The following is a 27,481-nucleotide window of genomic DNA, read 5'->3' as shown; positions in this document are numbered from 1 at the left end:
ATTCATACCCTGAGAGATTACTGTAAAGATTAAAAGATATGAGTGTGTTTCAACGCCAGAGATTCCACACGAATCACAATCAATTTGAGCCTGCGGTGCGTTTGCTGAAAGATGCTGATGCTGGCAGTTCCTTCTCTGATTCAGTAAGCACAGATTGTTTCTCCCTAATTATGGTCAAATTACAGACTCGGGCTGTGGGATCACCAGCCTCTCCTCCCATTCTCTCCCACAATCCTTCATTCTTCTGCGAAGATGGGGAAAATGCGACATATCTTTTTTAAAAACTTGATGGAGCACGCTGTGGTGAGCTGAAAGTGTTTACTAAAAGGAGCCATTTTAGAGTCTCACATTTTCATGAACTCATACAATTAGGCAGAAACCTGAAACCTAGGTAGTTCTCCTTAAAACAAGTAGCAGGATCATGGCACACTGATGGTATCAAACATCTGATAAATACCATGGTACTGAATCATTACCATTTTCACATACTATGGTCTTTACTTAGGATATGTCACACTGGCAACATGCTATGTTTTGCACCATTTTCTGAATGTATGCACTACAGCTATACTCGTACTCCACAGAAAGACAGATTGGACATCGCATTGCTGTTTTTGGAGCATCTCGCTCCATGATTATTGAGTTCTGGTTGTATTAAATGTTTAGATCATCGAAAAATGAAAATTCAGTCAGTCATGGACTTTCAATGGAGAGACAGAAATCTCTCAGGTTTCATTAAAATATTTTCATTTGTGGCTCAAAGATGAATGAAAGTCGTATGGGTTTGGAGCAACATGAGAGAAATAAAAATATTGGGGTGAACTAACCCATCTTCTGTATTAAAAACTCAAAACCAGCCTAATTATACAGGTCTACCTTGTGGCCTAGGGAGTCACAACTAGTTTATTTTGAAAACAGTAGTTTAGCACATTCCTAGTATTTACATGGTACTCTAAGAGACTTCAGAGAATAGCTGTGTACTACTGTACCATGAAGTATGCTGAAAAAACATGAAATTACCATGGTATCATGTCCAAAAATCCTTCTACTCATATAATTCTCTTATCCCAAATAACCCATTATCCCAAAACAGTCTCAAATATTCAGAAAAGGCCATTTACACTAAAGATATCTGGATTACACATAAGTCAATGAACTTGCTGAGTCTAAATGCCACAAAAGGTTAATGACTAGCAGTTACGTTGCTCTATGGCACACGCTGGACACACTTCATTTGACAAGTAGCCAAAAAGCCGAAAGCCCAGAAAATGCAACTGTATTATCTAAGCCCAGCACAAATGTGATTTTTCTTTTTTAAAGAAAAGAGCACAGACTTCAAATACCATGTGGACTGTTCAATGAAAAGGACATGTCAAATGCAATGTTCACAAAATTGAGATTATGAGCTGTAAAGATGTAATTGGCATGATAAAATGTCTAAGTGGTTAGTTATTATAGTAGCTAGCTTAAGAACCTTAGTCAGATGCCATAGTTAATTTGACACAGGATGGGAGAGACGGAAACAGAAGTAAAATTCATAAAAAGGGATATGTAACTCGAAATATTTGCAAATTTACACAAGAATTTCAACTAACGAATGATTTATACAGAAATTAGTTTTTCTAATGCTTCATGAAAGAGGCCCAATATGTCATACTGTCATAGGTTGCATCTATTTTTCATAATCCATTCTTTACGAATATTTTTTTTTTGGTCCACCAGAAATGTGTGGAAAGAACGGAAGCCTGTTTCTGCCATGGAATTAATAGGAATTAATTAATTGCTGCTTTTTATCTTACAACTCTGAGAAAAAAGAATTTTAATGTATTCTTTGTCAGAATTGCGAGCTTATATTTTGTATTTTGTTCATACACTTGGGATGCATGAACATTTTGGCCGATACTGATAATTCTTAAATGGATAAATTTCGATGAATCAAAATCAATTTTTTTTATATATAATTATTGAGAGCCTGATTGCGGACCATGGCTCGATTACACTGCAGTCAAATTTAATATTGCATCTACTCTGACTACTGTCCATACTGCCTATTGCTGTAATACCATATCAAATCAGCACAACACAGTGATCACATGACACAAGAAAACAACAGCATTTCTAAAGAGTGACAGTTACACTAACCCTTTTTCTGGGTGGTCCTTTATCTTCCTCTTTTCCTCCCTTGCCACTCTTGGCTTGCTTGGCGGTCTTCTGCTCTCCTGGCTGCTTGATGGTTATGCGGATCTCAGGAGGACAGATGTAGTTCTCCAGGTTCTTTGGAGGCTTCTTGGCCCGCTTGGTCGTTTGGATCTTCAACTTCAAGCTGCCTTCGGAGAAACTGGCCTCCTTGATGGAGAATTCCTGCTCTTCCAGCCCATCTCCCTGCCCCCACCTCTCACTGTCCGCATTGGAAGTGACATCCATGTCCTTCCCCAGACCGAGGTCTTCATCCTCTTCATGGTCCTGTTGCTCTCCAGGTAAAGGGAGGCTCTTCATTGGACTAGCGAGGAGACCCACCTCACTGAGGTCTGCTCTGTTTATGGTGGTAACAGTGGAGAAGAACTCCTCATTTCCTTTGGGCCGGGCCGTCCGATTAAGGTCTCTTTGCTCCATTGATAATCTCAAAGCTTGGTCCAAGAATCAAGGAAACAGGGACCCAAAAGGACAGTTGGGCACCAGTCCGGGTGATTGAGTTTAATCAGTGAGGGATGTTTTTTGGCTCTACTGCTCCCGGAATCTTATAAATCTCGATAAGGTGGAGTTTTTCCCAGGTGAAACTGAAAGTAGAGTCAAAAAAGGGGCAAATTATTAGTTGATTAAAACTATAAACATTCATATATGAGACTAAATCCTATTAAACAGGTAAAAAGTCTGTATAAAATAATTTACACATCACATTCTCGCTAACAAGTGTAGCAACATTAATCAGTTTATGTTGTTCTAACAAGTAGCAACAAGTGACAAGACGTATTGTTAGCACTTTAGGTTTCTATTTCTGTTACATAGTGCTGAGTAGCTCACTCCAGACAAATCTCATAAGTCCAATGAGGTAAACATAGATGTGTATTAATAAATACCAAAAGTCCTTTTAATTATTTTTAATTAGAGATGCATGATTTAACTGAACTAGGGATACATGATAAAGAAAATTTGGCTGATATATTAAAGGCTATAAATAATGGATTATTTCCTTCAGCTGAAACACTTAAGATGCTCACTGATGGTTTTAAATTCTTGAAATATAATTTAAATCACTTCAAAAAGGTAAATACAGTTAAGTACAACATGTGAACCGCAAGTGTCATATAGGCTACATAAAATTATGATAACATTATAATTGTGTGCTTGGGACATGGCTTTTAATGGTGAGAATTGATTTTTTAATCAGACTTTCAAAAATGAAATAAAAATCTGGATTTAGATGTATAGCCCAGGCCAATATATCAGTGATTGGGTTTTTGTATCGGTGCCTCCTTAATCTGAACCATATAAAATACTGGATTTGTTTAATTGATCCTCTTTAATTTTAACCATGTTTTTACATGATTTTTGACATCATCGAACGCTCACTTAATCTTGAAAAACACATAGGCCCGGTTCTACAAACAGGGCTTAGATTAAGCCAGGATTAAGCTTAGTTCAACTAGGGCATTTAAGTAGCTTTTATAAACATGCCTAAGAAAAAACATTACTGGTGTGCATCGTGAGACAAAACAATGGCAGTGGCATATTTTAAGATATTTCAGAGCAAGCTGCCCTTAGTTAAAACCGCGTAAACATAAATTTTAGTCTGGGAATAGTCTTAAGCCTTGTCTGTGAAACCGGGGGTTCATTTCATTAAAAAATCTTTTCCTTAATCTGTAGCAAAACTCAAAAAGAATATCCATTTGTAATACTGAACATTAAAATGCTAAGATGCCAAAATTTAGATTTAAACCACTGATTTTAGTTATACCTAAAATGTTTAATTTTTATTTGACATTTATTTAGACACAATAGTATATAATTTTAAAATCAGCCATTTATCAGTTATTTGCCATTACATGAAAATAATTGACAGTGTATTGATCAAATTTAAATATTAATTTTAAACACTTAAGTATGTCAGGGCTGGTATGTAGTGATGAAATACTTCCTCAGTACTGCAATTCCTATTTAAGTGGGCAAGGTGAATCACTGAACAAGACAAATCTGTCTTTGTTAAACCACCAATTAATCAGGATCGGGGTTTAAGCACACAGTCTTCAACCCGAATCGGTTGTACTGCTGGCTCCAGGCAAACTCCCTGACACCATAATTACATTGCTGACCAGCTCATTTGCTTTAGTGGTCAGTTGAGTAAAGCCTAGTCACGGTGTGAAAGTCAACAAATGAGGCCTCTGGCCCAGTGATAAACACTTACCAGACATCAAACAAACCACAAACTGAGCGACCACAGACCTGGAAAAGCCAAATTAGGGTTGAATATAACACCTCCACAGCACAAATCAAATCGGGCATTGAACGAATTTAGCACAATTTTGGGGGGGGATACCGGCTTTCAACATATCAATTATTTCTGTCCAAACAAACCACAATTAACAAATTAAAATGACACAATCTGTTGACTGCACAACTAGATCTTAAAATAATTCTAAATCACATTCTGATTGGCTCAGACTGATGCCATATGGATGTTATGTCATACCTATGTCTAGGACCGGAGACACACACAGTTAAGCCTAACAAAACAAAGTTGACAATAGCCAGGAATGGTGGACCGTGGCAAATTTAAAACTAATCCTTGAAATAAGCAGTTACTATTTTGGAGAGGAGATCAACACAAACTCTCCATTCGCCAAGCATCAGCCGCATGATGTCAGTATTGATGTATATAGACTGAGGGTTCGGAGCATCGAGCTCAGTCTCTCATCTGCTTTTGGCTTGTTGTCAGACAGAGCGCAGTGTCATTTACCCTTTCAACTGCCAGACAGGTGACAGATGAGTGGCTACTGAAAACAACGCCAGCTATCGCAAGACAGCCTGGATCCACGCTAGACTAAACAGCTCAATCTATCCATCATATCATGACAGTCAAAATAGCATGTTTCTCATTCCTGCCCGTGCCGACTCAAACACAGCAATTCACAAATGCTCAACTGAAACACAGTTGTTTATCTTATTTGTCTATACCTCTGAGTAGTGTCCCAATGCATCTTGGGTGTTCTAGCTATTTGGCGAACCAGCTAAAAATGTGAAGCCAATTCACAATGGCCACGTACACACTGCAGCTAAAAACGGTTGTCACTCCTCTTTAAGGCCTTAATACTGTTCCGTACAAATATGGTTCAGTATGGAAGCTGACTTCCTAGTAAAAAAATACAAAAAGGTAATTTCAATTATTTTTACTCTTTCTTACATTTGTGACTGAATACAGCATTTTAGTACCACCTAGGAACCACTCAGAACAACCTAGCAACCACCTAGCAACTATTCAAAACAAATCTCTATCAACATACAACCACTGAAAACATGTTTGTCTCAAGTCACTAATACTACTTTTGTCAAAAAGATCTACACAATACGGATTAAACTGTTGGCATTCACTTCCGCAAGTAAATACGGTTGTTCACATAGTCAGTCAGTAATCAAGGCTGGAGATTTCTTGACTCAGTGTGATTCCTGGTTGTGTAAGTCTAATCCATACACCCACAAAAATAATGCCCCTTACACAATACTAATCCCCAACACCCAGTTTATGTAACAGAGAGCCCTGTCTGGTATAGTGGGCACGCTAACTGCACAATAATTGTGTAAGAAAACAGTCGGCTCATAAACAGGTTTATTATTATCACAAATACGCCCCGGGCAGACCGTGGGTAACTACAGCACATAAAGCAGTTCTGTGTCAGCAGCACTGCCTGTGGCAGATTCAAAGGGGGGCATATATTCAGACGCTCATACTCAAGGGGCTTTGCATACTGATCTGCCCTCTTTTCTGATGCATCTCAATTAAGATGATCAGAGCATCAGGGGGCAATTATCTGAACAAATTCATCTAGCTCAGCCCAACTGGGTTATGTCTATAAATCAATCAAATGTGTTTCAATAGTTGCTGGAAATTACAAAAATAAACTGTAATCAGGGTTTAACAACCATGGGGCTGGTTGAAAGAACTGCCACTCGTCCTGTCAGGCCAGTTCTGTGGTATCACGAAATCGTACCATAGGCTACATACATTTTTATTACGTTTCGTGTGATGTATTGAACATGTCTGTAGCAAATTTAACAATTTTAATTTAATCTTCAAGGTAAAGTTATGTAGCTAGACTTGTGATAGTCCTGGTAATCCTGGTAATTTTGATTACAATACACTTTTCAACAAAAAAGGCTATTTACAACTTCCTTTATGGAGCTGTGTATATAATTTCATTAAAGCTGTATGTGTGTGGGTGTGTGTGTGTGTATATATATATATAATAAGAAATTGCTTAAAAATATACATATAAAATATATTAAATTCAGCTTGTTCTGCAAACATCTTCACTAGCTTATTTTTATTTTGAATATATATTTTATTTTAAATTTGTGTTCAAATAAAAATGTGCCAGTGAAGATGTTGGCAAGGCAAGCAAAATCTGAACTCCTAAAAAAACCTTACTCTTGATCCCTAATATTAATATTACAATAATATATTGTTAACAAGTGAGATGTAACACTATGTTCTGGACTTCTTAAAAGCATGTGCTCGAAGGACTTTTTTTGAACGGGGACAATCTGTAGTCGGTTGTCAAGACTGTGTGCGGTGGTGAGAGGATTCCTTTCTGTCCCCGTCCCTTTTAAGGCCATGAAAAGAGAGCAGGCTTGAGGTAGACTCACAAATAGCCTTGCCAAACAACCATGTGCTCACACTTTGTTGAGGTCTGGTGGTAAACAGAGGAAACTCTAAGTAGCTTTATCATCATCTTTTTGATAAGATACCAAAGGGATCAGTTACAATTAAAACTCCTTTGAGATAATAAACATACTTTAATTCTCAATTGTTTACAATATTGTTCTATTAGTTTCCTGCAGCCAATTAATTATCCTTCATTCTTAATTATCCTATATCCAATGAGTATTTGTGTCCATTAAATGGTCACTAATGGCTTGTTTCCACAGAGCGGTATGGCACAGGAAAGTACAGAACAGTACACAATTATTTCCATCTCGATAGTCAGAAGTTGTGAATGGTACCAAAATACCAAACCGTACCACTTTTTGGGACCCTTCTGTTGGCCTGCCTAGCACAGTTAGTCCGGTAGCTAAAGAGTGGAGCTACACTCACTGCAGAACGTTGATTGGTTGACAGAGAATCGTCACTTGCACATTCTACAAGGGGAATGACAACACAAAAATGACAACACCATTTTTTAATATAAAGTTCAAACAAAATACCACTGCAACACAATGTTTTTTTTTGTCTTTTGACAAACAGCTACAGCCGAGAAGCAAGAACAAGATCTGTTGTATGTCCTCCATTGTTGTTTAATGTGTCGCTTTCTTCTTCGTGCGAGAATGACTTTGATCGCTACTTTCCGGCATACACCACGCCTATCAATTAAGGGTAATGTTGGTGGTGGAAATGCAAGACGGATCAGGGTTTACCGTCCTGAATTGTCCTGTACTGTTCTGTCTCGCTCAGTGGAAACGAGCCAATAGAGGCCTTCAGTTTGTGTCTTTTTATGCTCTAATCATTGGGGAGACAGGATTAGGGCTATGCGATAAAGCTAAATAAGCAACTAGGCTATATTTTTCGTTAAAACATTTTAATATATGAAACATACTATGCATAAAAAAATAAGATTCTGGGCTCATCTTATTTTTTTATACATAGTATGGTTTATTAATATGATGTGTACAGAGTTTGGTCTTTCAATATCACTGTCTTAGTACAGTAAGCCACATTAAGCGTTTTCTTTTAACGGTTTTCTATGGGAAGAAAATGCTTAATGTGTAATTAAACGCGTTGCGTTCATATTTTGGACTCATCTTATTTTTTTATACATAGTATGGTTTATTAATATGATGTGTACTGAGTTTGGTCTTTCAATATCACTGTCTTAGTACAGTAAGCCACGTTAAATGTTTTCTTATAACGGTTTTCTATGGGAAGAAAATGCTTAACGTGTAATTAAATGCATTGCGTTCATATTTTGGACTCATCTTATTTTTTTATACATAGTATGGTTTATTAATATGATGTGTACTGAGTTTGGTCTTTCAATATCACTGTCTTAGTACAGTAAGCCACGTTAAATGTTTTCTTATAACGGTTTTCTATGGGAAGAAAATGCTTAACGTGTAATTAAATGCGTTGCGTTCATATTTTGGACTCATCTTATTTTTTTTATACATAGTATGGTTTATTAATATGATGTGTACTGAGTTTGTAAGCCACGTTAAGCGTTTTTCACGTTAAGCGTTTTAGAATGTCCCTATATCTTCAAGTTTAGCCTAACCGAACGTCCAGTTTTACTGCCACAAGTTGATCATCTTGTAATAAAGATCTAATCGAGGAAAAACACGCTGTATTTTTGTATTTTCATTGCATTTTTAATTTATAAAAAGTTAAATAAATAATGAATTTGAATATAAAAATATTAATAATTAATCGATAGTCGATCGTTAATTCTCCCGAAGATCGAATAAGAAAATTTAATCGAATGCCCATCCCTTCTATTAAAGATTTTTTTTATGGAAAGACATTTTTTGTGTTTTGTCAGCTTGAACGAGTGAACACCCATGCACACAGCAGCACACCATATTGAACGGACTGTACTTCTCCCTCACAGTCTGATTTTCGTTTGTGTTAAATCAAATAAGGCGTCTACTCTGGCTAACATCAATAGACCCCTCAGAAGTGGCATAGTTCTACAAACGAAGGGAAACTTCACAATCCCGGCCATGTTTGTTCAAGGCAGACATCAATTGTGATGACACGGCTGAATTACACACTCTATGTGCCGTAGCTTTGGGCGGCTACACAAATATATTCTACATCAATGGTGGGACGTAAATAAACACTCACTGGTAGCTGGTGAGGTTGCCAGGATTGAAACAGAATTAAACCAAATGTGTCTGCTGTCTAAAAAGCATGCTTTCTTTTCCAGCACCTTTACCAGACACAGTCACACAGTGAAAGGCTGACCATGATGTTAATTTCAAGGCCAGTTAGGAAATCTAGTTTCTTGAATGGCTGGGCTTCCATAACAGACAACACTAATGGGACAGGGTGCTAAAGTGACATGAGTGGCATGGTTGAAAAGATTTTACAATCCAATGACCTCAAAAAGAACCCATACAAGTAGGCCTGCGAATTAAATCACAATTGCCTTGTATAATCAACAAAAAAATCAACTTGCATTCTTTGTTGTTAGTTACTACACAGAGTACTGTTTTTATTGGCGGCAGACTGTGGGCAAACCACGACTCAACTGGTCGTCGCCTTAAACACGCTACTAAACCATCGCTTCCGTTCACCTTTCCCATCAGTTTGCACTTTTCTAATGTTAGTCTATGAGGATCTGTGGATTATAGTTGTAGATTAAATTATCCAAAAAATATATAATGTGAATATCATTTAAAGAACTTTTTGTTACTTAATTTACATATTTACTGAGGTCATAGTACACAACACTGTACAAAAAGTCTGTAATTTTATTACTTTATTTGTCAGATTTTTCATGTATTTTGAAATTATCTGTAAAATTACAGAAATATTCCATGCCCAGTGTAATATAGTGTTGTCAAAAATATCGCTATTTCCATATGTACTGACACTAAAATATCTGACATGGTTCCAATATTACTTTTCTGCAGTATCGATACAAGCTACGCGTTGTCACTCACTCTTCTCTCCGATGGCGAATTACCAGTTTGACACACACCCGTCTCACTCGTTTCATTCGCTCCGGTTGAATAGTGCTTGTATTGTGCATAATTTGACTAATTCCTGCAGGTTTCGCAAAAGCATGTGCACCACTGATCTATGTAAGTAGGGCTGGGTACCGAGTTCAGTACTTTTTAGGTACCGACCGAATTGCCTCGATACTACCGAGTATCGAAACATGTCTTGTTTTTCGGTACCAAGTTTCGGTACCTAAGTGGTTAATCTCGTCAAAGTCAGTGAAACAATAAACATGCAGCATGATTGGCTGTGGCGGAAAAACACTAGTTTATGCGGCTGCCCAGAGACGTGGCTCGTCGCACGTGAGGCTGTAGTGTGTGTGTGTGTAAGCGTCCAACCCAGATAGATAGAAAATATGTGGAAATGATCAAAAGTGTACCTGTGTACCTATGTACCCGACTCGATGCCATAAGCACACGATGCAATATTTTCGGCAAGATAATTGCTGCCAAGACCGGTAACACGGTAAATCTGATAAGGCACTTAAAAGCGCACAGAATACACTCGAGAGTAGAACGTTTATCAGCCTTCGACTACAAGAACTGGAGCGCGTCACATATAAACCAAAACTCAGCGTATAGGATAGGCCTACTTGCCTCACAGACATGAGAAATAGTTCTATATATGTTCAAAATATGTCTACTTTTAAACGAAACAATTAGAAATAAATAGTTTGATTACCTAATCCATATAGGCGCGTTCACTACTGCAGGGATGACGAGTCAGCATCGCAAATTCACAACAATCATCTTTGCAGCCAACACGTTTAGTAAAGACTTGTTCATTAATAAACAATTAAAATATCTCCTTGCTATCGTTTCCCGACACATCCATAATCATTAGGCTACTTTTGCCAGTGCTTTGCGCAAGCTTCATGAGTGCTGAGCGCGAGGCATATATCCCGCACCCCAGTAGCCTATATTTAATTCAATTCACATTTATTTGTATAGCATTTTCACAAGACATATCGTTTCAAAGGAGCTTTACAGAAAATGCATGTGTCTAAATTACAATTTAGAGTGATCTGTTATCAGGGGTGACTGTGTGTAATGCATTTCAATAAATTTTCATTCAGTTTCATTGTTAAACAATGCATTAAGTTAAGGCAGAAACAATGAGCTCATTGAAGTAAAGAATACATGTTGTTAAATGATTAGGAAACTTAGAAAACTTAAGCATTGGTGCTATTTTACAGACTCAAAATATGAGTGTAAAAAAGTCAACAAACTGAAAAAATAAAAGTTTTTTTTTGGTAATGTTATATTGATAAAATTGGTATCGAAAAAAAGTATCGTTCAGGAACCGGTATCGAAGTCAAGGTATCGGTATCGAAAATTTTGTTACGATACCCAGCCCTATATGTAAGTGGTACACACATGAATCCGCCTCTCAAATAACTCGCGAGTATATAATAAAAGTAGTTTTTCGTGGCATATTGCACTGAAGCGGTCACACAACATTATGTCTAAAAATGCCCATTTTGGCAGATAAACACAGTCAGTTTGGGAACATAAATAGTTTAGAAAGACAGCGCATGTTGTGTAACCGTATATTGGATCCGTGCATAAGCTCTGAAAGTGACAGCAGCATAATAAAAAAATAAAAAAACAAAAAGAAAATCACTCGTTGCTCTTGTAACTTTAAATGTAAGCACTAATCATTCTGTATTTATTTTTTACAATGAAGACTATAGTCTACAGTGTAATTTTTTACATTTAATTACTATTTAATTTCTAGTTTCTTACCTGAATACTATAGCCTACTGTTAGAACTAGCCTACTCTTAACCTAAAGCCATGTTCATTTCATTTGTCTCTTTATTCTAATCTATTTATTTGTGCTATCGTTTGCAATTTGTTTATTTGTTCTATTTTATTACTGACTTTTTACTTTTTCAAATAAAGCCTCCGTGTGCTGTGTGAAAGAAAAATATGCCAAATTATAAAAAAATGTAGATAATAATAATACAAATATCCATAGTATGTAAATAAAAATAAAATAACCTACATGAGATATTGCTCAATAATTTAACAGTTTTACATAAAAAATATACACAAGCTTAACGGAAATGATTCTGATAAGAATTTCCCAACATAATGATTGAAAATATAAACGTGTCTAAAGTTATTTTTATTCCCTTCAGGTACTATTTTTTTTTAAAAAAGAAAAGAAAAGGAAAGTCAAGTACCGTTTTGGAGCGTTTTATTGAAGTAGTCTAAAGACACAAATCAAGTGTCGGGTATGTGATGTGTAACAACTGTGAAGCGCTTTATGTATATGAATACAAATTAATAAAGCCTATATCCAGCCTTTGCTTGGGCTGAATACATTTAACTTCTTGTGTTTGGGTTCGGGATTTCAAGTTACAGTGACGGAAACGGTGTAAAATCTGTTTACGCTATTTAGGAAATTAAATTTTGCATTTAAATAAATGTTCATTTAAGAAGCCTACTTCAGTGTAACATGTTACCATTTCATCATGCTTAACAGTTAACACTGAGAATTTGAATAATTGTAATGTGACGAGCGGGTGCGCAGTGGAGAAAACTGCGAAAGTCACTGACACTTTTATTCGGGCTAGTTAATTAATTTCGGATAACTAAAATCTAAAGAGTGCCTGCCCGAAGGGCTACCAGCGATTTTGAAATTTAATTTATTAAAATTCATTTTCTGTCTTGGTAGGAAGGAGTCCGTTCAAACAGTTGAATGCAATGGAAGTTCTAGTCAGTTTAATCACCATTCTAAATTAATGCACTCCCTTCATTAAAGCGCGCACACACAGAAACAGGAGCACAGACACTGACAGGGTTCAATACACTCTTCTTTGGATATTTGCAGATTTCTGAATTAAAATGTCCCATGCAGTCCCATGTTTCTCTCTCTCTCTCACTCTCTCTCTCTGTAGATAAGCTGCTGATATCAAGGGGAAGGTGAAAGGGGGAGAGTTGCACCATTTAAAGATAATATAATATTTAATATTTGCTGGAATTGATGTTTTTTGGGGTTCAGTTTGCCACAAAAAGTAACAGATCCCTTCTTTTGTGTATACTGTATGTTAAAAAGGAAGATCTTCTTTGGCAGCAAGAGTACTTTGTTATTTGTTAATAGCCACTTCACCATCATCAGTGTTGCTGTTGGGTTGATGTTTGCCTCCTACAACTGAATGAACAGGCCAAGGAGCAACGCTGGAGTTTTTGCAGAAGTAAGAAATCAGTTATCAATTTCATACATCAAATCAGTTATGAACACTCTCTCTGGCTATGCCTTAGGGGTTCTGGTTAAAAAAATAAAAACAAAAAAAAAATTAATCTCAAAATCTGAAGACGCATCTATAATATGGTTTGTTAAAGATAACAGCGCGTGAAACAGTCGCGCTAATCTATGTTTCTGTCGATGGATGCACATGCTGGCTCCCCGATAATACATTACAACAGATCAAAAGGACGTGAACAAATCGGTCACTCTTTGTAAACTTTGTTCAATGCGAGTGCCATATGCTCGAACATGACCATTGATTTACTCCGTCATCACTCGGGTGTTGATAATGCACATGCCAGCGCATGCGAAACCTGAACAGCACACGTTGTGTATTTAAACTAAACTAATTTAAGCCATGCCAATTTAAACATTCAAGAGCAAGACGCGAAAGAGAACTCACGCGCTGTGTGTGTGTGTGTGTGTGTGTGTGTGTGTGTGTGTGTGTGTGTGTGTGTGTGTGTGTGTGTGTGTGTGTGTACTCATCTGAAGTGCGCACATATCTCAGACATCGCGCAAATATTGAGTTCTCTTTAAAGTCTTGTGCTTGAATGGAAAAATTCACAAAAATACATGCCCATCTTGATGAGTATCCTAGCAGACATATTCTGTTATGCCTTGAGTGAACTTATACAGTAACAGTGGAGAAAGACAGTATCAGTATTTTGGATCCATGCATTAGCTACTGTATATCTTAGTGACAGCAGCCTAATATGCCTGCTGTCTGTGTTGTAAATGTTAATCAAACAGTTAATGTTAATCAAACAACAAAAGACTAGGAAATCCTTCAATGCTCTTGATTGAATAGCTTTTGTAACTTTAATAAGGATTAATCTTTAATTTATACAGTCAAATATGCAATGTCATTTTATATTTGATTGCTTTATTAAATTTCTGTACCTGAAAACTAATGTTAGACCTAACCGAAAAACCTGAAAAGCATTGTTTATTTTATTCTTATTTTCTTTATTTTTATTTGACTGTAATCGATTAGTCCAGTAGTCCTAAAACCTAAAACCGCGATACGAAACGAACCGTGAGCAATTTGAACCGTTACACCCCTACTACATCTACACTAATCCAAACACATTTGAAAACGCTGTATTTGTTTCAAAATGCTCTCTGTCAACACTTGCGTTTTCCAGAAGTTTCTCATCCACACTGAAATGTCAGAAGGCGCTAAAATCATCTTCTCTTTGTAACCATAAAATGTAATAAAAGCGCACAGAGATGATATTGAGAAACCAGACATAATAAATTTCACTTATTCTTCTTGCACGATAATTTTATTAGCAACTTATCTCACCCCTTATTGATGCGTTCAGGTGAAACTCAATCGCCATTCATTGTATGGTCTAAAACGCAATCGCCCTCATTTTGCTCCAGTTTTTTTATTTATGTAAAAAAAAATAAGAACTGCACATGGTGACTTAAATTATCGAACGATAAATCAAGAAAGTGGCTACAAATGAACAATATTAAAGGTGGGGTATGTGATTGACCGTTTGATTGACAAACTTACTGTCCAATGATTCCAGGTGGTCTTGGAAATGATTGGCTGGAGTTTTTCAAGGCCTGCCCGTTCCACAGATGATTAAATAGCTTAATTTTCATTTTAGTGCTTCTAACTTAGTGGCTAATTCACTTGGGAGAGCATCTTCAAAAAGCTCAATTTTCTCAGGACAAAATAAAAAAGAAACCGATGTGATTTCAAATATATCCAGATTAGTTTAGATGTAGCCTCTCTCCCACACACAACATCCCCTCACATACACACTAGGGATCTGCTGATTATCGGCGCCGATATTAAGCATTTTTATGGTTATAGGTATCAGCCATTTTCAAAACCAATTTGCAGATAAAATGCTTTAATTTTGAAATGCGCTATATTTGTCTCTGACGCAGCCACCTCTGTCGGAACTCACCACTCTGTAGCCTAGACCAATGTCCCCGCCCATCTGATTTATTGGGCGTCACGAGTCCGGCCAATCAATGCGGAAAGCTGAAGGCACTGAAAGTTTTGCACTCTCACACCGAAAGCACTTGCTGACTGGAGCTGCTGCACTGATCACGCATCAGTTGTCTCACAAAGTTAAGGCAGCAGCAGACTTTGCTGAAGTAGCAATAAATTACTACACTGAAGTTGCAAAACACCTCAATATAATAGGGCCCAGAGATTTCCACGATGCAGAAAACACGGACAGAATGGCGGAATCCAGTCATAAAAATGGAATTTACTGTAAAAAAAAAAAACTTTATTTTAAAATTTACTGTAAAGCGGAATGTCACTGAATTTGTCAACTTTTTAATGAATTAATAAAAAGCAGGTCAGTACAAATCAAATCGAATTTCAAACCGCAAAACGACTATTTAAATATGAATCCTGCGTGTCTGTCTTTAAATTTTACAAAATGTTTACAGAATGCTGCTGGGTGCTCCCTGCACTTTTTAAGTTATTATTATTATTATTATTATTAATAATTGCCGATTATTCCCTTGAAATTGTAATTGCGATTATTAATTACGATTATCACAATTTACATTGAATATATATAGGTGTATTATAATACGTTTACACAAAAATTGTTAACACACACACACACACACACACACAGACACACACACACAAGTACTGTCCCCCTTTACTTAACATACACATCAATTGTAAGAATGACTAATAGTAAAGACTACTAATAGATAAACATGGCTAAAGCAATTAAATAGCAGTCCCAAACTAGTTTTTTTTAATACAATGTTGATATGAGCCACCACAGTCATTTAAAAATATAAAAAATAACACAAAGTGAAAATAAAGTGGCTTTTTGGGGTAATGGAAAGTACAGTTACCATGTTGAATACACAATACTAACAAGAACTGTTTATGAAACAGCTCCTGGTGAATAGAATGAAAATCATACCTGCATGCAAATCCTTCTCAGCTAACACGTGATTTATTGGTATTTTACTTTTATTTCGTGACTTACTAATTTACATTGTAACGACGTTGCCTTAGTTTCTTTTGCACTTTATACAGTGAAGCGATACACAGCGCGCGCCGTCGCATTTGCGCGTGCAATTGAAGAGTGCGCGCTACGAGCACAGTATACCGGCTGACAGGACAGTAAAGTCCGACTTTCTGAGGTGAAAGTCTTTTTATTTCAGCGTACACTTACGTCACTGCCTGGTATGTCATATTGTGCTGGGTTTTCTGAAGTAGTCGGGATCGCCTCTCATAACATAATTATGCTTTAAAGTAAACACACACACGCAGAGTGGATTTTCTTTTGTAATCGCGGCTTTGAACGATTACGTAATCGTGGCATCCGTAATCGTAATCGCGATTAGAAATTCGATTAATTGTGTAGCCCTACTAGTAGCCTATATTACTCGAGGTATACAGTAGAGTCTACATATCATTACTGAAGTTTGTTTTTCATTCAACAGATCTGCCTTTTCAAGATAAACCCAAGGGACCGAAAGTAGCGAAGAACACCTTTGGAGCTGATTGGAGCTAAACTTTGCAGGACAGTGGCTCTCCAGGAGCAGAGTTTGACACATGCTTTGTACTGACCACCAGCTGCTTTCTTGAACACCTGCCTGAAAGTTTCTTGTAATCCTGAAGACCGCCCTCGTGACAAAGGACTACAGACTTGACTCAGACTCCAGTGATAAAGACTTCAGACTTGACTAAGACACCAGCTTAAATACTTCAGACTTGACTCAGACTTTAGATGAAAGACTTGTGAACATCTCTGCTTTAAACAACCAACAAGGATTTTAAATGTTTTGTAACCAAGTGCACAGAGTATGTTTGAACCACGCAGCTCACACCAACTGCAGCTCTGATGGATCTGCAGATGAAATTAAATAATTTATCCATCTCTGTGAGTAAACTAAACCTGTAGTGATTATACAGTTCAGTCAGTGTGGTTCTCACATTATATGACGTGGTAAACATTTGATTTGTCCAGTTCGGTTCTGTTGATTGATTCAACGCGGGTTTGTCGAGAATGCGGTTGTCCTGAGTCCTGAAAATGTGCAGGTGTCAAACTATAAACAACTGTGTTAAGCAGAGCTGCCATACTAGCCATAGCCAATAGCATCTGCTCTAGAGGTTTTTGTTTTGTGCGAAACATTACTGGTGATTAGGGATGAATGTAAACAGTGCGATGCAATCCATGCAAATTGATGTATTTTCGTAGTCGGTTTGGCCCTACTCATAACCAAAATTGCAAACCATTAATGGATGGAGTAAAAACATTCTTCAGAAGGGAGTCAATCTCCCTCCATTCACTGGCATAGAAATTCTTGTCAATGTAACTCAGACTTTGAAAACTTTCATTCATTTTTTAAACACAAATTAAATCAGTTTTAATATTCTCGCATCCTTTTTGTCCCTCCATTGAAAGGCCAAACAAACTAAAGTTCCACACCATAAAATGTTTATAAAGACAAAGCAGTTTAATCCAAGTCTTCTGAAGAGACACAACCTCTTTATATGAATTATTCTGAACAGATTTCATTTAGGCTTTTATTTATATGTAAACACTGATCAACTCACATAAATAGAGCACATACAATATAATAAACAAAAGCTTGACCATACTTGATTGATGCACAAGAAAAAAAAGTCTCATTCTGCATGTTTCAGCTTCTGTTCATTATATTTTTCGTTCTTTGTATTTGCATTGATCAGTGGTTAAATGTGAATTGAATAATACAAATTTGAATAAATGTTCATCATATAAAGTAATTCAGAAGGCCACTTGATTATTAAACCACTTGATTCGAGTGGATTACCTTTATGATCTCTATATGAACTTTTTGAAGAGATAAAGTTTTGATGGAATGGACTTTCAACTGAGGGTCAGAAACCTCTCAGATTTCATTAAATGTTTCCTTTTCGAAGATGAACATAAGTCATACATTTGTAACAACATAAGGGGTAAGTAAATTATTCTCATTTTTGGGTGAGACAACGGCAGATAAAAATCCTTAGCAATGTCGCACTTCATTCCAGCCCTCATTAGAATAATATCAATTTACTTCATGAGCATATTTTACTGAAAATGACACGTAAATGTCCTGTTCATTCCCGTTCATTCTCAATATTAAAGAATGGCAGAGTTCCCACCACAGCTATAATTATAACGGCACAGAGAAACCATATCGTTGGAATCGCTTTCAGAACGACTTTTATCCAGCTGATGAACAATAAAAACATTGACAGCCAATCAGAATCCATCCTGCTGTAACGAGCTTGAGCATTTAAAGTGGCAGACAAGCATATGCTTAAAATGAACAGAATGATATCGGCCACTGGTGAGGTCGTTAGGGCTGCGCCGTAAACCGCGATTGTAAAGCGCCACCGGAGTGGGTGAGTAGCACCGGCGGTGGTCCACCAAAACAATTTTTTTGTATGTGAATGCTGTTTAACATGAATATTATGACAGTAGTGAAGCACAAAGCTTTGTTTACAAAATAAATAATAAGTTACCAATAAAATGTTACATCACAGCCATGGAAAAGTTTGGATTCGTGACGAATGAGAGAGTTGTGCATGAGCCCATAAATTTAAGCTTTGTCGGCATTGTTTTCTGTTTTGCGATCCGGTCACCCGATTATCAGTTTAACAATATTCCATTAGTTATTATTCCACTGGACATGGAATCTCTTGCTTCTTTTCCCAAATCTTTACTCACGTCTCACCCATTTTCACAGTGGACTATAAACATGTCTTCTTTTGGTTCACTTTAAAGTAGACCTATTATATTCAAATCTTTATTGTGGTAAAGTAGAAAAACGCTGTAGGAAAGATAGCCTACCTTTTTACTTGCATGGCGAATTCTTTTTAACACCGTTTATGCTTGTTATTATACGTGGTAAGGCGCGTCAAGTTTATTTGTAAAGCGCGTTTCACACACCCGGGTGATTTTTAATTTTGCTTTCTCGGGCAGCGCAAAATCAAACATAGCTTAAATGTCTTGCCCCTGTGGAAGATAAAATTTTACATCAAGTAGAAAACATGAAGATATAAAAAAAAAAGAGAGAGATGGTCTTTCTACTCGTGTCCGACATCCCTGATCCCTCTCAAAGCGCAGAGCGGGGTTTTTATATTTAACTATTATATTTTTTAAGTTAATATTATTTACTGATATTTATTTCAATGCTTTACAGGCTAGTGATGTTTCATTGACGGAAGTGCTCAAATAAACACGCATATCTGTTACGAAATGGATGTTTGAGCCTTGTTTGTTATTATTTTATTTCAAAATGCATTTAATTGAGGTATATATAACACCCCCCAACCGCCGCGCCACCGCCGGTGGTTGGTCCATTACCACCGCAGTGGTAAAAAATTGCCACCGTCACAGCCCTTTATAGTTATCGTTCTTGGTGTGAATGGGCCTTAAGGCTTGCCTGAGCGTCAACAGTAATGAAGGTGGGCAGGTCTTAGTGAAGGGTCACTTTGGAGGTATTCGTTATATAGCGCTACAGTGATAACATATATTTGTAGACCAACCCAAAAGTTAGCATCACCCAAGACTTAAGCTTCACCGCCATTTAGCTTCTGACAACTCTGTCTTTTTTTTATTTTTTATTCCCTTAAAGTTTAAGCTAGTAGAGTTCACAAGAGCGTGATTTTAAACACAATAAGGCTGTAAAAGCAGATTAGATTAGTTTACCTGTTCAGCGTGATGATGTTTAATGTACCCGACAACCTTTGTTGTCCCATTTAGCCACTATTTGCCTTTTTCAAGACAAGGAAAAGCTTTAAAAAAAAATCACAAATGGGTAGGCCTATTACTGATTTATTTTATGTCGTAGACTAAAAAGTGAAAATATTTTTGAGCTTGGGTTAAATACAGACCTTATTTCAGTCATTTAACCATTGACTTCAGGATAAAATCCTAAAATGCAAACTAATTTCTGAGTTTGGGCCTACAAAAATACATCATTCCTGCAGCACTCTATTAGTTGCTGCTAGTTTGCAGTTTTTTTCATACCCTACAACAGATGAGAGCTGCTGTAAAAATGTAATCTAATGCCCTTTTGTGATTTTACCTGTTAAAAGGCACCTACACACTACAAGATGGGCTAATCGGGCTGATTTTGGGCCAATTCTCCTCTTCCAACAATCCTAGGTAAAATCACGATTATCTTGATGGTTCTACAGATTATCTTATCAAATATTCCTGTAGTGTGAGGTGAGTTAAGTGTGATTGAATTTGCTCGGATGAACGTCGGGGGCGCACCGATCTAAAATCATAAATATCCACCATGTTGAATATTTCCGATCAAAAATCCTGTTGTAGAGGGGTGACCCCAAAGACAAACGCGCACGCACTCTGTAGATTGTCACGTGAAGCGAAACAATACCCAATCAGAAAGCGAGCTGACAGAAGAATGAATCATAACGCGACTTCATCAAAACCTTTATTTATTTTTTGTGAATTTTCTGTAAAAAGCAGTCCAAGACAGCACTATCACCATTTCTTCTTGCCTGTCGTCCGCCATGTTTGTTTACTCAAGTCACGTTTGACCGTGCAAGATAATGCGAGATGTTCACAGATGGGACTCTGTTAGTGTGCGGTGTGCATTCCTGGTCACATCGCAGCACTCCACAAACTAGAGGAACAAAACGAACTTTTATCGTCATGTTTGTGGTCCCTCACATTTAGAAAATTTGATAAGATCTTTTAGTGTTGGCCAGCCTTTAGCAGCAGCAAAATTGAGGGTTTACCTAAGTGTGGTTCGAATTAGAGGCTGACATTTTTTCGGGAATCCCACGGGTCACGGGATTCCCGTGGGATTCCTGCAGGATGGGAGTCATCTTTGCTATCAATCACGGGATTTGGACGGTACAGGATAAATGGTTAACGGGAGCAGACGGGAGCGGGAATCAACCAATAGCAAAGACGACAAAAAAAGAAAAAAGTAAATGCATCATTTTGTAGTTTCCTTTTAATACGCCTACAATGTAACGCAATTAAAAAATAACTACACGACCCAGCCGTCCCAGAAGCCATCAGTGCTTTTTGTCACGGCTTACCGCCGAAATTCAAAGAGCAGTGATGGAGGGAGCTAACAGCCGCGGAGAAGTCGATGTGGCAAAAAATGATTTACAGCGCAAAGTCAGAAGTAATGACATGTCTATTAAGTTCACAGAACTGGTCGGAAAGTCTGAAATATTAATTAAGTTTATGAGAGTAGAATGTGACGGTGATAGCACAATGTACGCTGCTTGTAAGACATGCTTAGTCTTAGTCAAGTACGCAAGTGATTCAGGGAAGAGCGGTCTGAAGAAGCACACTTGCAAGGCAAATTCGGGAAAGAATCAGGCAAGCATCGCTTCGTTCATCAAGCGAAAATTGCCGTATATGGGAGCGGTACAGGAGCGGGAGTCAGTTTAAACAGGAGCGGGATGGGATTGGGAGTCAATTTACCAGGAGCGGGATGGGATGGGATTATTTTTTAAACTTTGGTCTGGGAGTGGGACGGGACAAGATTTCTTTCTATGGGAGTGGGACGGGACAGGAGTGAAAATCCACTCCCGTGTCATCCTCTAGTTCGAATCACAACTGGCATAGGTATGAAACATATTCGAATAATAATTTCCATTTCTATACTAATAGATAAGGTTTACTGGTTTTGTCAAATTTAAGGATTGAGCACATTTCAAAACTGGCAGATTAACATTCTGAATTAAACTGCTGACAATTGGCTAATTCTCTGTCATCACACTCCCTGGTGCCAACCATCCAGGGTAACTGAAACATCTGAACACCATCCTTCTCTAGCAGAGTTTCCAAATGTGCAGCCAATCCCACTTGAATTCGCAGAAAACCAGCCGCCCTTGTCTTGTTTTCTGCGATGACAAAAGCGAATGGATTTATGCCAAAACGTCAATTTTAAACTGAGGAGAGATCAGACTTTCGACCGCAGTGAAAACAAAGTGGCTGTAGTAAAAAAAAAGCAAAAAATGAAACGCCCCTCCTCTGTAGCTCACTGCCAAAAGGTGTTCTTGTTCTGATATTTGGTTTGGAATGGCTGCCAAAAATTAGATATGTCCTTGGATATCTCCCTCTTTCCTTTGTCTCCTGTCAGGACTTGGCTGTCCTCCAATGCAACTAGCCATAGCCAGGAACAGAGGGAGCTTCATTCACACACATAAACATCACTTTGGATTTATCCTTTGCTCAAATACTGTGGTTCTTTTGTGTAATCGTATACTCTGTATACAGATACAATAGGTTTTCTGGAATCTTTTTGTGGGCAAGCGCTCCATAAGTAGATGTGTTTCTTGTTTTGATAAATGGATCGGTCTCCTCAATTGACCTGGGTTTTTCCATTGGCTTTCTATAAAACGATGAACACTTAGTTCAGTTTCTCTTCCATTTTGAAACAACTAGGCTTATACAGTGATATAGCCTACTCATAGCCAGAACTACACTCAAATCAACATTCTGCCACAACCATTTCATAAGGCTTCAGCGAGGATAAAGGTTTAACCAAAGCTTCTGACCAAACTCTGATGCAACCAATGCATTGATTTAGGCTAAATGCCATATTCCTCTTCAGAAGTTCAATATTCGAGCATAAATATTGAAAGCATGTCTCTATGCATTTGAAAATTAAAACTTGTTTTAAACCTGTATCACTTTCTGCTGTGGTAAATAAAATGATACAATTTGAACAATACTGGTAACTAATCAGTTTGGGTTACCAATGATTTCCATTGTATGGACAACAAATATTGAGACATCTTTTGTAAATATAGGCAGAATTTCAATTTTAGGGCGAACTATATAGGGGTCGGCCGATATGTGATTTTCAGGGCCGATGCCGATACCGATTATTACAGATCAAGTAGACCGATGGGTCTAAACGATATTTTGAACCGATATATGTCTGGTGTAAAAATGTAAGTCAATGTCAAAATTAAGAATAACAAAGGGTTTTGAAAAATACTTTCTTGAAATGATTTTAAACATATCTTTAAATCTGAAAACTGTTAATAATAACATTATTATTAATAATAATAATAATAATAATAACATAAAAAGTGCAGGGAGCACCCAGCAGCATTCTGTAAACATTTCGTAAAATTTAAACACTCTATTTTAATGGTTAAATTAAATTTTAGTAATCAAAAAGCATTTCTAATTAATTGAAGTCATCAAACTTATTCAATTTATTTACAGTTTAACAAAAATTACATTTTTAGGGCCCTATGAAAACCCAAACTTTTATTTTGACAGGTTGCCGTGGAGATCTTTGAGTTTCTGTCCGTTTTTGATATGACGATAACTTCTCTCAGTTGAAGCATTAAAAACAGACAGACACGCAGGATTCATATTTAAATAGTCGTTTTGCGGTTTGAAATTCGATTTGATTTGCACTGACCTGCTTTTTATTAATTCCTCAAAAAGTTGACAAATTCAATGACACACCACTTTATACAGTAAATTCCGTTTTTATGAGTGGATTTTCCATCCATGTTTTCGGCATCGTGGAAATCTCTGGGCCCTATTATATTGAGGTGTTTTGCAACTTCAGTGTAGTAATTTATTGCTACTTCAGCAAATTCTTCTGCTGCCTTAACTTTGTGAGACAACTGATGCGTGATCAGTGCAGCAGCTCCAGTCAGCAAGTGCTTTCGGTGTGAGAGTGCAAAACTTTCAGTGCCTTCAACTTTCCGCGTTGATTGGCCGGACTCGTGACTCCCAATAAATCAGATGGGCGGGGACATTGGTCTAGGTTACAGAGTGGTGAGTTCCGACAGAGGTGGCTGCGTCAGAGACAAATATAGCGCATTTCAAAATTAAATCATTTTATCTGCAAATTGGTTTTGAAAATGGCCGATACCGATAACCATAAAAATGCTTAATATCGGCGCCGATAATCGGTCGACACCTAGAACTATCCCTTTAAGGTGTGATATTCAAAACATATAATTTGTCTTGCATTCTCAAATGGTATTGGTCTCATAGAAGTCAGCATTAAACAACTTCTTCCCTATCGTGAAATATATCAGAGGGAACCCGCTGTTCGAACAATAAAAAACATAGTGCTGGATTTGATTTTGTCCATAACAAGGGAATTGATTGGATCGTTGTCAGTTGCTAATTGCTGCAATCTCATGTGAGTGACAGGTTTATGAAGGTGATGGATTATTTTCCCTCCGTCATGCCGGTGCACGTCATCAGAAAAAAAATTGATGTCGTTGAGAGAAGAAGATGAAGTTATTCTGATAAAAGATTACAAGAGCAAAAATAATAATAATAATGATGTGCACTGATAAATCATTTACAATAAACACTGCAATATTCCATATAAAAATAAGTATTGCCCATTTTGATTTCGTGGTGACTTTAATTTCCCCTAGAGAACATTCTGGCTCTATCCAAAATCGCATACTTCCCTACTATATAGTAGGCGAAAAACAGTATAAAGAAGTATTTCCGAATTCACAGTACTCATAAAAGAGTAGGCAAAAAGTATCCAGATGCCCTACTTCTTCCGGCAGGATTCTAAAGTATTCGTACGATGCACACTTTACTATTCCGTGAAGCCACAGGAAAGGATTTGTGAATGGAGGTGAAGCAACGCAACTGATGTTGGAAGCTCCATGATGATGACAACATGGTGAATGTAGTACATCTGGATTACATTCTACACACATACTTTTTTAGTGGTCTTGAAGTTACTTATTCAGTACAAGTACCTACTCAAGAGAGTATGCGATTTTGGACACAGCCCATGTTTCAAGTCAAGGATGCTGAGAAAACCCACCAAATCGCATTGTCATAGCTCCTCCCCTTTCTGCAATTAGGCAAGCATTTCAGCCAATCAAATGAGGGGCAGAATACTAATCAAAGCTCAGATAGGCTAGGTATGAAGAACATTAATAAATACAGCAATCCCTCTTAAATGCAGGTTCTGAATAATATCTGATCTTGGTAAATGTCAGCAAAGGTTAATTTACCCATGCAACCTCTTGACAGATCAGATAGGAAACCAAACACTTAGATCAACAGTTTCGTCATTGCTAACGTTACCCATTAACGTTACACACAAAACGCTGATGTGTCTCAAAACCTAGTAATGAGACTCCTACTTGACAGCATCTTGAGGCAGCACAGGAAGTTCAAATGCCCACAAACGCTGTCTAGGTAGGCAGCTCGCAAGGTTTTGAGACACATGCAGTATTTAATGAGTAAGAACACAAGTGACATGGAAAGCAAGCCTACACGGTGGCTTATAGTGGAAATTACTATAGGCGCTTGACAGTGCAAACACACGCCTACTCTCTATCAGCGGGAAACTGATGCATGGCAACAATTACAGTAAATTACGCTGAATAATGTCTCTTCGTTTGAATATACCACTATATATATAGATCAAAATCACACAGCAATGGGTATTTCTCCCACTGTCGCAAATGCTGATGTCCTTCAGGGTGAGATAAACATTCACCTTCTGTAACTTACTCTGTTACCCAACAATGATTTCCATAAGTACTTATGAATATGTTGGTTACTGAGGTCAAATTAAACCAATATAACATTTACTAGAGTATGCCATGTAACGTTAAAGGCAGACAAGCGATAGTCCCACTTTTTTCTTCAGGTTTAAAATGGAGCTTTGCAGTTTTTAAGTGCGTTACCTAATTCAAAACAACCCCATCGTTCTAATCATTTCAGTTCAATTACAGCTGTAACGTTAACTCCACAGAAACGTAAATAAATGGGATTGTAATAAAAATGCACGTTGAAGTGTGGTGTTTTAAGGAGCAAGAGGTAAACTCACCCATTTTTGAAGCTGCTGCTGCTGCTGAAGTCTACGAGAATAAATCCATACACTAGATTATGACAAGCACTTTACAATCCTTCAAACTCAAGCAAACGGCTTTTTATCGCTTTAAAATGGCGTCAGTAGCAATCTCGAATGAGATTTGTTTTTGAAAACTGAAAAACACATGAAGAGTGTTGTATTCGCGGTCGAACAGTGGAGTGCGTCTGCAGATTCAGATGAAGTGTGGATTGAAGCGGGAATATGGTGTACAGTCACAGTCCCTGCGCTGCATTGCTTCCCTCTCAAATCATCAGACTCGGGGGTGGATCGAGCCTTCCCACTGCGGAGAAAACAAATCTGCTCTTACGATCCTTAATAATTTCCAAAGTCCTGCTTTAGATGACACGCCGGACCCGAGCGGTCGTGCAGGGCAAATATCCAGGGATATGCAGACTCTGGCGTTTCCGTTTCTGGACGTGTTTGATCGGAGTTAAGCGAGTGTGCTGTGACTCTTGTTAGACTCCCGCAGTAGTTTTTGATAATGATCGGTGTGCTCAGCTCTCAGCAAATGCTCTGACTTGCCCAGTTGAATGCTCTACAGCGCCCTCTACTTGTAGCGCAAAGTATTTTATTATTTTATATATTTATCTGTTTGCCTGTAGCACAACATATCTATTTGTTTTTTAATCGTTTGTTTATATGTAGCACAAACGTTTATGAATTAATGATTAATGATAATTATTATTAATTAATTATTGATTATTTTCTGTTTGCCTGTAGCTCAAAATATATATACAATTTTTTTATTTATCTATATGCTTGTAACGCAAAATGTGGATACATTTATTTGATCTGTTTGCGTTTAGTCCAAATTATTTATTTATTTATTTATTTATTTATTTATTTATTTATTTATTTATTCATTTATTCATGTTTGCTTGTGACACAAAATATGTATTTATTTGTATTGTAAAAGGTTTATTAATGAATTAATGAATTAATGATTTAATGAATTAATTATTTCTGTTTGCTTGGATCTTAAAATATGCATATTTGTTATCTGTTTGCTTGTACCATAACATGATTATTTATTTATATATTTATTTTATGATTCAAATTTATGTAGCTCAAAATATGGATTTATTCATTTTTATCTGTTTGCTTATAGCGTAAAATATTTATTTATTTATTTATGTCTGCTTGTAGTGCAAACTCTTTATTTCTTTTTATTTATTTATTTGTGAAGTAAAATATTTATGAATGACTGAATTAATTGTTTTTCTGAGTCCTTCTATCTTAAAACATGTTTAATTGTATCTGTTTGCTTGTACCATACAACTTTATTTATTTACTTACTTATTTATTTAAAGCGTAATAAGTCCGTATTTTTATGTTCATTTTTCTGTTAAGGTATTTTATACCTTTAGCTATATAAATCTTAATTTGTCCTTGACATTTTCATTGTTGGTTTCTTTATGTTTTGAGCAAATACTAATTGATT

At 37.0% G+C, this 27,481-nt stretch overlaps 1 protein-coding gene across 1 annotated transcript in view; it reads right to left on the bottom strand.

Annotated features, from left to right (window-relative positions):
• The window catches only part of setbp1 (SET binding protein 1), a 72,452-nt gene extending 45,888 nt beyond the window's left edge, over positions 1–26,564 (bottom strand). Inside the window, exons 1-2 of the mRNA XM_077231694.1 lie at positions 25,996–26,564; positions 2,143–2,777 (exon numbers count right to left, since the gene is read on the bottom strand). Coding sequence (XP_077087809.1) covers positions 2,143–2,613 — 471 coding nt within the window. The 5' untranslated portion in view covers positions 2,614–2,777; positions 25,996–26,564. The remainder of the gene's footprint in view (positions 1–2,142; positions 2,778–25,995) is intronic.
• Positions 26,565–27,481: the final 917 nt, after the last annotated feature.

The sequence above is a fragment of the Siphateles boraxobius genome, unplaced genomic scaffold (genome assembly GCF_051911475.1).
Source record: "Siphateles boraxobius isolate OS27281-9 unplaced genomic scaffold, OSU_SipBor_1 16, whole genome shotgun sequence".
Classification (NCBI taxonomy): domain Eukaryota; kingdom Metazoa; phylum Chordata; class Actinopteri; order Cypriniformes; family Leuciscidae; genus Siphateles; species Siphateles boraxobius.
This window is presented reverse-complemented; position numbering and strand designations above follow the sequence as displayed.